Raw genomic sequence first — 12,484 nt, 5'->3', positions numbered from 1 at the left:
TTCACTGGAACAAATTAATTAAATGCCTCATACATGAGAGCTGGGGCAGGCAATGAAGTGCCCCTCCACAAGGTAAAATTAATAAAGTTGCAACCTTCTGTTTAAACCCAACCCACAAGTCTATCAATCGTTCATCTGCTTGTTCTAGTCAATAAGAGACTAACCTTTGAAAAGTGACCATATAGGCTTACCTTTGTAATCCCCTCCAATGCTTCCTATGAGCTCAGAGATTCCTCTGTGCAGTTTGACATGTTGAAAGGATTAGAGCCACTTCCTGTTTCTGTTTTAACTTGTCTGAAGTGTACGTCAACAGTAAAAATATTTTTCAGCTTTAGAGGTGTTGAACACTTAAAGGTGACCATTTTCTCTGCATTTTCAGTAGGGTATAAGCAAGTATAAAGAACGTGGCAGTTGAAAACTCTTTTTTTGTATTCATCCTAATAAAAATAAATAAAAATAAAAATCCCAAATCCTTTCAGATCTAAAGCTCCCAACAGAAATTAAATAACTGTTGATTTCCATAAGAAACTTTATAGAAGTAATTACATTGGACTGAGAACATGTTCAGACCTCTGATTTAGTACAATATTTTCTGCAGTCTCCAGCAAAGCACTAAGGATGTGCCTTGCAGAGAGGAAGAGTGCAATTACCCCCAATCATTGCTTTAGTCATTCTCCTAACACACTAGCTGTGTGGTAACTTAGCCTTTTTCTAAGAGACGAGGCAGAGTGCAGAATATTGTAGCAAAACTCTACAGGGAGATAGTGCATTCACTGAATTCCATAAACCAAAATGTAATGAGAAACGTTTAAGGTTGTTTGTCAAAGACAAGCTCATTATAACAGTTCCCTCCTAAAATATATGTTGGCGAATGACACAAATTGTTCTTCCATCTCCAAACTCCTGACATAAACACGTTGTGTCTTCTTTCAGTTCAATTTAATTAAAAGTATCATCAGTGACAGTGCCGGTGAGATTTGTGCTTACGGAGAATTTCAGAACCTGCATATTTGTGAATTTGCATAAACTCACCTTGTGCACCTGAGATGGACAACCTGGGTGCCAGGCATCTGTGCTTATAATGAGCTTCTGACCTTACAAAGGTTCTCGAGCCTAGACACCCGTACAAAATGCATATGTAAAATCAGAAGGGAGTTCAAAGCTAGGGCTGCCAGCAGAATTAGACGATATTATTCAATTTCAACAGGCATGAAGGGGATTAAGCTGACACATTCTCTCTCTCTATCTTTAAAGATAGCTCAGTGCCTCGCACCCTAGAATATAATCAGCTATGTAGTGACTTAGATGAAGTATGTAATCTGATTGGCTCACAGGGATTCCCAGCAATGCTGTTATGAGATCATTCTCGCATAGGCCAGAAGTCATTTGTCAAAGCATCCTTGTTACACACTTTTATAGGTGCAGCAAAGCATTCTAGAATGTGTGGTTGCGGTATTATATTTACTCTTCTGTGGTGCTAGAGGCACCCAGCCTTTCACAGAATTCCTCACAATAAAACCAGTGTGTGCATGTACAGCATCATAAGCTCACAGCCATCTCTGGAGTTCTGGTTAGATACTGCTTGGCCTGACTTCTGTATAAAGCAGACAGAGAAGTGTTTAAACAAGCAGCTGTCACGGAACTAGCAGTTCCTTTGGTACATAATATCCACTTTTGTGATTTCTGTTCTTCTTTTCAGCCCCAGGACCTCCTGTGAGGCTGGTGTTCCCTGAAGTGAGACTGACATCAGTACGAATTGTGTGGCAACCACCAGAGGAACCCAATGGAATTATTCTGGGTAAGAGAGGCAACATTTAAATTTCCAATCACAATGGTTAGGAAGAGGCAGAGAGAAAACAGAAGGAGAACTGTGAATATGTGCTTATTCTTCCTCTTACTTTCAGTACTATAAAGCACATCCAACCCAGTTCATAGATGAACAAATTAAAATATTACACTGCTGTCAGCTGAGAAGTGTGGTACCCCTGGCTGGGGCTTGGAAGGGTCAGTGAGAGTCTGTATAACTAATGTAACACTCTTTTGATCCCCAGGGTACACATTTGCATGAGTCAGATGCACATGTCATCTCATGGAACTATATTTAAATTGTCTCTCATTTTTCTGTTTTGTATCCTTTTTGGATGAATATTTGGGGAGTTGCCTACTACTCTGTGGCAGGGGAAGAGTTGTTTTTTTCCTCTTGTGATGCCAGGGCCACCTAAGCTCTCAGTTGTATATGTTCTTGTGTTTTGCTTTATCGCTTTTCTTTGGAGAATACCATCTGTCAGGTCACAAGGAGTTAACTCACAATTAGCTTTTCATCAAGAGCAATAGTAGTAGCTAACTCAATTACAAGAATCTGTGAAACATCTGATCACATTTTCTTTACCGTGACCTATCAAGATGGCTTTCCAATGCACAAACCAGCAGTCACTTTTACAAAAACAATGGGATCTGTATGAAGATGTTTACAATATATTAATCCATTCCTACATCTAATAATAAAGTACTGAGTAGTTAAATAGCACTTTTGTCTTCAAAGCTCTGGACTAATATTAATAATCCTCCCACCAGCCCTGGTAGGTAGGTAGGTAGGTAGGGATGCTAATTCCCATTTTAAAAATGAGGAAATTGAGACCCGTATCAGAGGAGTAGCCGTGTTAGTCTGGATCTGTAAAAGCAGCAAAGAATCCTGTGGCACCTTATAGACTAACAGACGTTTTGGAGCATGAGCTTTCGTGGGTAAATACCCACTTCCTCAGAAATTGAGACCCTGACTTCTCATCTTGTGCTCATTCTTTTAGACTCTGCTGCCTCTGTTCTGTCTCTAGTGTTACCTGGCATTGCTGAAGTTTGGTCTTGTATTTAGAATTCTGAGATTATTTCCCATAGCATTAGGAGAATTTTAAGGTAGACCCATAGTTTGGGTTTTACTAGGTTGATAGTGTCCCTTTAAATTACAGGCTGGTTTTTTTTACATTTTGTTCAAATCTTGAGTCAATAGCTGTAGAAAGCGTTCAGGTTCATGGCCTCCAAAAGTACTCAAGTGAGGAAATCCTGGCACCTGAAGGAGCAGGAAAGTCATAAAATGTGATTTGAAGGCAGCTGCTGCAGGGATCTCCTGAACACAAGAAAAAAATTCTTTGCATGAAAGTTGGCACGAGTTAGCTGTCAGAGACAGAGTCCTGCAGTTTGAGGTGTTGGGTGTGTGGTTTGCGGTTTTTGTTTGTTAGTTTTTTAAATAAAGGAGTACTACCTCCTATGTGCTTATTTACTAGGAAACTAGGATTTGAAGCACAGAATGTGTCTACAGAAAACTCCAACTGATAAAGAATGTTGGGAAAATATTAAAAAAAACACTCTATAAACCGTGCCTCCTCTGTCACACTATGCCTCATTGCTGATCTTTGCCTTATCTGTTTAGACTGTAAGCTCCTTACAGGCAGGGACTATCTCTTATTCTGTGTTTACACAGCATCTAGCACACTGCAGCACCATTCTTGATTGACTCTTATGCACTGTCTCAATAAACCTGATAAATAATAACATGAGGATCCAAGGAAGGAAGTAATTAGTTGGCAATGTCAGAATGAAAGGGTAAGAATTACCCACATAGAGTATTTCTGGTCCCTTCTAACAAAAGAAGAGTATCTCAAAAATATGTGAAAAACAGCATAGCCCTGTAACACTACTGGAAAATGAAGGTTACAATTTACTCTTTTTTCCTGTATTGTTTTTTAAATCTCCTTACTGCAGTGAACTTTTAGAAAGCAATTGTAACCATCACAGCCAAGTGCACTGAGCTGGAAATGGTGGTGAAAATAGGTTAATACAGTTCTGGAGGGTGCCCTGCAAACTATCAGTGGTGCTGGAAAGAGAAAATGTCTTCCCCCCCCCCCCCCCCCCCCCCCCAAGAGCAACATTAGAATCAAAGGCTTAGAATCAATGTTTCTGCTCTGCTAATGTGGCCCTCTGAGCATACAAACACCTTTGTAGCTAACATTTTTGTAATCCATATTAAAACATGTTCTAGCATTTCAGAGAGGAATTAGCAGCATGCAACACTGGCAGGCACCTAGAGGGAAAAACACTTGTTTGTTTAAATATTTTACTATGGAGAGCTGCAGATATTTCTAACTCCTCTTTTGGGAGTGTTGAAGTAACTGCCTGGGCCCCTACTCTTCCTCCTTTTCTGCATTCCACCCACTTGCCACAAGACACAGGTCCTTTACATACTATTTAAACAAAGATGCATTACTATGGATATGTGCTCTTCATATCGGTGAGTGATTCACTGAAAATGAGAGCTCATTCGGCACCCTTCCAGTCCCTGGTTAGTACTCCTCATGGTATCCTTGTGTCTAACATTTACCTGAAGCTTATTGCAAAACTATGTGTAAGAACTCGTCTGAGAATTAGAACAAAATTTGGATGTAATCCATGTTTGCAAATTCACATTTTAATCCTGTATTGCATTTGCACATACCCTGGCTCTTAAATAGCGAAAGTGGTAAAATGAACAATCTGGATGGCTTCTGCACCAGGCAGGCTGTAACCTCTCAATATCATTCAGCGTTTCCTGAGTTCTATGACAAATTAGTGAGTGTTTATCGTTCTGATGCATCATAGCCCATGTGAGCAGTGCTGTCGGTTCTGAAGGCTTTTGTATGGTGACGAGCTTGAAAGATGCTTTAGTATTCACTGTCTGTAGTCATTCTCCTGCCTGTTTGCTTTGGGGAATCAAGTGGTTGTGTTACAGTGACCTAACATTTAACAGGTAGTTTAAACTGTTGCCTTGTATTCAGTTCAGAAAGCACAGGCATATGAAACTGATTGCAGACATGCAAAAAGTATTTGCAAAAAGATGCTCATGCAAATGTAAGCACATTTAAAAAAAAAAGAAATTCCTAAAGACTGTATCTACTTTTTTTTTATGCACTGTGGGCCTGATCCAAACCCACTTAAGTCAATGGAAAGGCTCCCCGGCAACGGTAGTGGGTTTAGGATCAGGCTCTGTGTGGGAAAACAGTAAGGAAAAAGCTAAAACACCTTCAAGTTACAGAGACAGCTTCAGGGCAACTGCATCTGTATTCCTACTCAAGGGTCCTGGCTCCTCAGCCATCACCTCTCTTGGGTAGAGACCTGTGTTCCTCTCCCTTCTGAGGGGCTTTTCCAGGCTGCACAGCTCCCTGCCTACACTTGAGATATTTCCAGCAAGCCAGACTACCTAAACAGGCCAGCATCTGCACTTTGCTTCTCTCCAGAGGCTATGAACAACTGTAATTGCAGTCACAAATTACCACCGCTCTTTGTAGGCATGCACATTTATTCTTAAGGTTAAAACATTCAGAGAAAAATTAACAAAAATGAACCTAGACACATGCTAAAAAGCTTGCAAGAAGTCACCCCACCTCCAACCTCAGGCTGTGGTAGGTGTCAGTCCTTCAAAACCCACAACTGTTTTTTTTCCGGGCTACAAGTTCATTACAAAATCAGATTCAGAACCAGAACCACCAGAAATAGTTCAATCTTCCCTTTATACAGCTTGAGCCTTTGATCTTGGCCTCACATAACAGGTGATCCAAAGACAATCATCCTCTCCACAGGGCAAAGCTTCAGGAAGCTTGGGGTTTTGCATAACTGGATGTGGGGAATTTTCATTCACCTCTCCCTAGGTATTCGCCCATCAACCTAACTAGTACCTCGTGGGGAAGTGGATTACCTACACTGTTGGGAGAAGTTCTCCCATCAACCTAGGTAGTGTCTTCACTGAAGCACTGCAGCATTTTCAGTGTAGATATTGCAGGAAATTGCCATATCTGTCATGGATACTGTGATTAGCCACCTGGAATATTGCTTTTCATGAAGAATAGCTTCCTGTCCCAGAAGATGTACTTGAGCCACCTCTTAAAGCTTTTACTCTTTTTTTCCCCCCGTGACCCTCTGGTGTCTTACATGACAAAAGCCGTATAGTCATAACCCTTGTGTAATTTTTTTCATTCTGCATTTAAGTTTTATTCATATTTCCCTGATTCTGTTCAGTAAACTTTCCAGCTCTCCTCTCTGCCAGATATCTGGGACTCCCTTATCCTTTGTTCCTTTCTGAGCTTCCTTGTTCATCTGCAAGAGCTTTTATAGCTCCTTTCGCAATTATTGCTACATTGCTTCTTAGTGCCCTGAGGTATGTATTAATTTCACTTTGAACACTTTCCATTTACCTCTATTGATTTGCCTTGTTTGATTTTACTCAACTCTTCCAGCAGTCTTCCATCCTTTTGTTGCTAAAATTCAGCAACCTAATAATGTTACCATTTTAATTTCACTTCAGCTTAACTTAACCAAGCTCAACTGTGGCTTAGACCTCCATGCTTCAGATATTGCTTCTCTAGCACTCAAAACCAAGACAAGAATTGCTCTTCCATGACTGAGTGTCTCCTGGGTACTCTGGGACATCAAAGGATGACACGGGAGAGAGTGACCCAAGAAACCAAAGACGCAGATTCCAACTATCTTTCAGGTGCTTTAGTGATAGCAAGAGTGAGTTGGGCTTTAGATGTGGTAGCGTATACACCTTCCACTCACGGTGATAGGAGAACTGAAGGGAGGGAACACTGGACTTCTGAAGAAACATCTGTGGGAAGAAGGTTGGAGTCTCTGGTTGCATAACCACCAAGAAGGGGAATGCTTTCCCTGACTGCCAGCCAGCAGAGCAAATGTGGGAGAGAATGACGATAGCTTGTATTTTTTCAGATTGCACTGAAGGAATTTGTATAGCTGTCAGAGACAAGTGAGTCTACTTGTTAATCTTCTTAACAGTTAAACTAGCATTAAGGAGTAGTAAGAATTTGTTCTTCTAAAAACTCGGTTATTATAATTCCCTGTATGTCAATCTGTTTCCTTGATTAATTTGTACATCTGTCTATCATTAGTCTTAGCATTTGGTAATACGCATTTTTCTTTGCATTCATGTCTAATACTTATAACTTTATTTTATAGGTCAGAGGGATTAGAACAGGGAGGAAAGTGCCCAACAATAATTTGCCCTTGATAGCGTACTTACCCTTTAACAACTAGATAGAGTGAATTTGCTTTTCTCTTAATAGTCCATGTTTTTCCTCCACCTCCTAGTCTTGCTGTTTTACTACTTGTTCTTATCTTCTCTTGTTGTACTTCTTTAGCTGTCTTATCTGCCTCTTCCTTCATTGCTCTTGCTACTGTATAAATTCCGCAATGCATTCTTTCTACTGTTTCCCCCACTCTGATCACCTGTGTCTGTGCTCTCAATTCTGCTTTCTGTACATGTACAGAAACAGAAGAGATCGCAACATATCCCTTCCTCTTCTTCCTACTGATCTGTCTTTCTCTGGACTTTAAATAAGACAGACTACTCTAGTGTTAAAGATGCTGAAATACCATGGTGATGAGTGCAGGACGGATGGGAGGCTTGGAACTATAGGTCAAAAGGGATAGATTATATATACTTGCCTGAAAAATGTAAGGCTGGAAAGTTCAAAGTTGGGTACCTCTGAGACATCACTGGGAGTTGCGAGTGCTCAGGACCTGTGAAAATCAAATCATTTTTTATTTAGGTACCTAGTTTTAGTCACCCAACTGTGAAAATGTTAGTCTAAATTTCCTGTTAGCACTGCAGACCAGTATAGCTTTGGGGGAGCAAGATGGATTGTCTTCTGGCTCATGGGTCATCAACACACTTGTTAACTAAGCCCTAATTGCACCCTCTTTATTAGTGATATAGCAGCCAGAAAGTACATAGTTTGACATTCAGATCATAGGATGAATTTCAGGGCTATAAGCTTAGAAAACCATCTTTATACTCATAGAATGAAAACATTTGATCGGGGAGTCACAGAGAAATGTAACGGGTGCTAGCGAACACCTGGAAGAGATCTATGTGATTACTCATCTATAGAAAGCAGCCGGAGGTTGCAGCGAAATGGGGAGAGAGCATGAAATTGTAGAGACTACAGCAGGGGTAGGCAAACTATGGCACGTGTGCCAAAGGCAGCATGCGAGCTGATTTTCAGTGGCATTATCGCTGCCCAGGTCCTGACCACCCATTTTAATTTTAATTTAATTTCAAATGAAGCTTCTTAAACATTTAAAAAACCTTATTTACTTTACATAAAATAGTTTAGTTATATATTATAGACTTATAGAAAGAGACCTTGTAAAAACGTTAAAATGTATTACCAGCATGCGAAACCTTAAATTAGAGTGAATAAATGAAGACTCGGCACACCACTTCTGAAAGGTTGCCGACCCTGGACTATAGTGAGTGTTAAGAGCTTCAGTAGGGGAGACTTGAGATCAAGGGTGTGTCAGAGAGGAGCCCAGATGTCAGGAGGCACCTGTTTGGGTCTCAAAGTTTGGGACCTAGATGCTACTGCCCAAAGGCTAAGCTCCAGCTAGGAAGAGCTGAGAGGATGGACTGTGAGAACAGTCTATGACAGAAGAGCAAGCTGTGCCTGTGAGAGAAGGCACCAGCGTGAAGTATAGACTTTTTTAGGGTGATGGTCTTTATTTTGGGACCCTGTGCTCTGTTAAGAACTATTTCTGTTATTAAACTGTGTTAATGACACCCCAGGCAAAGAACTGTTTCTGCTACTAAACCCACCCCTGGCAGGGGTGGGTGGTGTTAACCCAGAGGGAAATCTGTGTGTCATTCTTAAGGGACCCTGAAGAGAGGGAAACAGAGGTAGGATGCTGCAAAGCAAGCTCTGGCCATGAAAGGGTGCTTAGGAGATGGCCAACCCTGTTACTCTATATGAGACAGTACATATAGAGCCTCACTATGTCATATTACAGTCACTGTTCATAGCAGAACAGCACTTTAAACCACACGCTCAGGTTTCTAATCTGTGCTATCTCAGCTGGGCCTATAATGTTTCTGAGAAACTACCCAAGCTCTTACTATTCACCTTATTTTCCAAAGCCAGAAGTTTCAAACTTGAGTGCACAAAATTAAGCACCTAAATCCAAGTTTATGCACCTAAATAAATGGCTACATGTGCAGAGGTACTGCAAACTCAGAGCCCCCAGTGACTTCAATTGGAGCTACAGGTAATCTGAAAAGCAAGCTGGTTATTTAGATGCCTAACTTTATGCACTCAGGTTTGAAAATGTTGGTCTTCCAGTCTGTCATCGGTATATGTCATTATTCTTATATGGGCTGAGACCATTGGCTCCCTCTCTGTTTTTCACGTGCTGTAATTTGAATACCAAGGAAGACTGGTCTCCTACCCTTGTGCTTGTGTAGCCACAGGGTCTGAAACTCTGGGTCACAGCAGCATACAATACTAGCATTCAGATTCCCACTGCTAATAGTTGCCACAGATTTCTTTGTGGCCTCCAAAGAAAAAGACAAGGAAATACAAGGAAGACAAATTCAATCAGTATCAACATGGAATAGGATGGCCCCACCTGGATCACCCTCCTGCAGCAGGCCATGGCAAGACAGTCTCGTTTGCCTTGGTTTCCCCTTTCAGAATCCCCATAACTCCATGCAAACTTAACCTCTAGTCCATCAACATTACCATTACGAAAACATAGCTCAAATCATCCCCACCAAAAATTCCAAATAGTCTATTTCCCACACCCAGTGTAAATAGTCCTTCAAACCCAAGACATCTTGTCCCTAGCTGCCCCACATACCACAGACTGGCACCTTCAATCATGCCTGGACATTGTCAGTCCTCTCTTTTCCTTGTTCCAGGACAGCCACCCCAGCCCTTCCAACTGGAGTGTAGCCCCACTCTTCCCAGCAGGAACCCCATGGCCTCTCTGCTGGGAGCATCTTTCAGTCCCACTAGCACTCTCATGATTACCTTGGGTTCAGCTGTCCAGCCCTGGGGATGTCAGCAGGTAAGCTCCTCTGCCACTCGTCTGTCTTCAACCTTCTCTGGTCCTCGCTCTCCGCCTTGGAGATGCCAGCCAGCAAACCCCTCTTGCTGCTCTCCTTGCCTTCACCTTTTCCCCAGGAAACATTTTCTGCTTCCTTCCAGGATGTCCTCGAGTCCCACTGGTCTTTGGCAGCTCTCACCTGCCTTTCCTGACTGAACCAGTCTGCTCTCTTCTCTGGGTCTCCTGACTAATCCAAGCATCCCTCCTAATTGGCCAAATGGGAGCACCTGCTCTAGTACCTGGGAGCTGTACCTACTTCATTTACTGGGGCCAGTCACCCTGTGACACACCATCCCCATCATTACCACTGTCTGCATACACAAATAACATCATTTGTATCCCAGGTAAATTCTGTGGTTCACAAGATAATACACATACTCATATACAGAATTCACTCTGAAAAGCACACTAATTCTGTTTGTAGTTCAGAAGATCAGCAAAGGTTTGGCAGAAATCTGTCACAACTGAGTTCAGTTGTTTTGTTTTGTGGGTTTTTTTTGGCCCATTACCCTCTCTCATGTAACTTGATGGAAGCATTTAACAGTTCTGACTTTATTCAGCTTGGACAACAGAGCACTGCACAAGTTCTAGTATGAATTAATTTTGGAACATAGCCGCTGCACTAAAAGTTGCCAATGAGGTCCAGGAGAAAGAGAACCTGGTACAGTTGCTAATATTTCCAGAATGGGTTTGAACATTTGGTATTTTCTCTTTGGGGGACAGTTGTTGTTTGTGGTGTGTGAGAATCCTGGACACACGAGTTTGCACAGTTGGATCGTTAATAACGTGTGATAAACTGTAAACTCGTAACCATCAGAAAGGCTTGAGAGGAGATTAGAGTCAACAGAGCAGAATGTACTAAACAGATGAAGTGTGGTGTCAGCTTTTCAGCATAAGAGGTATTTTTCAAGCAGGACCTCACAGTCTCTTGATCTTCTGCCATGAAGGAGAAGAGCAGGAACACCAAGTAACTAAAAGAAAGAGGCTTGTACCATCAACTACACCATGAATTCTAGGTCTACACATGGGCAGGAAAGATGAAAAAATAACTCCAAACAGACGTGAGAATTAACTGGGTGTGAGATAGGAATGTTGCACTGCCTAAGCAATCTGAATGCCCATGTTTTAAAAAATTCTCAATTGGCATGCTCTGCTCTGCAGTAAATGTGTATGTGTCCTGGGGAGGGGAACAGTAGGGAGAGATTAGTTTCAGTGAACTGACTTGGCCTGTCAAAGTCAATTATGTGGACTCTATTGGTTCCTGTGGCATTCTCTCAGTGTACCAATATGCTCAGGAAAGATTAAACTGTTTTCATATCCCATTCTGGTGAAGGATGAAAAGTGAAATGCGTTTCATGGTGGATTAATACTCAGAAGGCCCTTCCATTCATCGCAACGTGTGTAATTTCCCTGATAATTTACTGCGTCTGGCTGGGGGAGGGGTTGTTATAAAGCTGAATTACTTTGTTTTGCCTTCAAATAAATAAGTAATTAGGATGAACTAATAGTCTTGGCGTTTTTCCCCCACTAAAAGTTTGAAAAACAACCCTAACCTCTCTTCACTCCTCTGCTTTTGTTGCTATGAATTCAGGTTATCAAATTGCATACCGCCTGGCAACCAGCAGCCCTCACAGGTTCACCACAGTGGAAGTTGGCTCAACAGTCAGACAGTTCACAGCTACTGATCTCAGCCCTGAGTCTGCATACATCTTCCGGACATCTGCCAAGACCAGACAGGGCTGGGGAGAGCCTCTGGAAGCCACAGTAATCACTACAGAACAGAGAGGTAATGCCTGTAGTCATCATAGCTTGTCATCATGCCTGTAGTCATCAGTACAATGAATGTGATGAATTGTTGGAGATTGAACTTTTTCTCATCAAGCAGTGGGTTGACCATGTACAACCCCCTTCTGCAGTCAGATATTTTCTTTCAGGTCTTTGCTGAACTTCTAAATAAAACATTTAGGCGGTAGTCTCAGGAAAAAAGAAAGAGGGTTAAGTGCACTAATTAGGAGAGGCAGCTGTGAGCAGACGCTGTGCAGGCTTCCCCCATACTGCCCTGCCACTGCACCTCAGTTCTGACCTAAGGACTTCCCTGTTATTCCATTCTTTGGCTCTAATGCACACTGCCAGGGCATCCCCAGATTTTAATCTGGCTCAGAATTATTAACTACATTCCAAATCCAGAGTCACCTCTGCCCTCAGTTTACACCCATGGAACCTCATTGGCGACAGTGAGGTTTCACAGGTGTAACTGAATCCAGTTAAATACCAAGGAGATGGGTTCCTCAGAAATGTTATAGAAAAAATAATATATGACAGAATCTGATCTGTAGAATATTTGGTACTGGTGTTTTCACATAAGCAGGAAAGAATCCCCCTTGCCTTGGAGATCCTCAATTTAGTCTGAAGATCTGACAGAAAAACTTTTACTTTAATTGTAAACTAAGAAAAGTTGATTGACTAAAAAGAAAATAAACATGGAACTCCAACATACCAATTATACAGAATCACTTTTCACAGTGGAACCACATTTCATGAGGAAGCAATAACAAGAAAGCCC

General features: G+C 41.7%; 1 protein-coding gene across 4 annotated transcripts in view; it reads left to right on the top strand.

The window, feature by feature from the left end:
• Positions 1–12,484, top strand: part of SDK1 (sidekick cell adhesion molecule 1) — a 672,152-nt gene that overhangs the window by 571,629 nt on the left and 88,039 nt on the right. For all 4 annotated transcript variants that reach the window (XM_050966275.1, XM_050966276.1, XM_050966274.1 and 1 more), the window contains 2 exons: positions 1,700–1,798; positions 11,513–11,707. In XM_050966275.1, the coding sequence (XP_050822232.1) occupies positions 1,700–1,798; positions 11,513–11,707 (294 nt within the window). The remainder of the gene's footprint in view (positions 1–1,699; positions 1,799–11,512; positions 11,708–12,484) is intronic.

The sequence above is a fragment of the Gopherus flavomarginatus genome, chromosome 9 (genome assembly GCF_025201925.1).
Source record: "Gopherus flavomarginatus isolate rGopFla2 chromosome 9, rGopFla2.mat.asm, whole genome shotgun sequence".
Taxonomy (NCBI): Eukaryota; Metazoa; Chordata; order Testudines; family Testudinidae; genus Gopherus; species Gopherus flavomarginatus.
The sequence above is the reverse complement of the archived record's forward strand: the minus strand, read 5'-3'. Positions and strand labels throughout refer to the sequence as shown.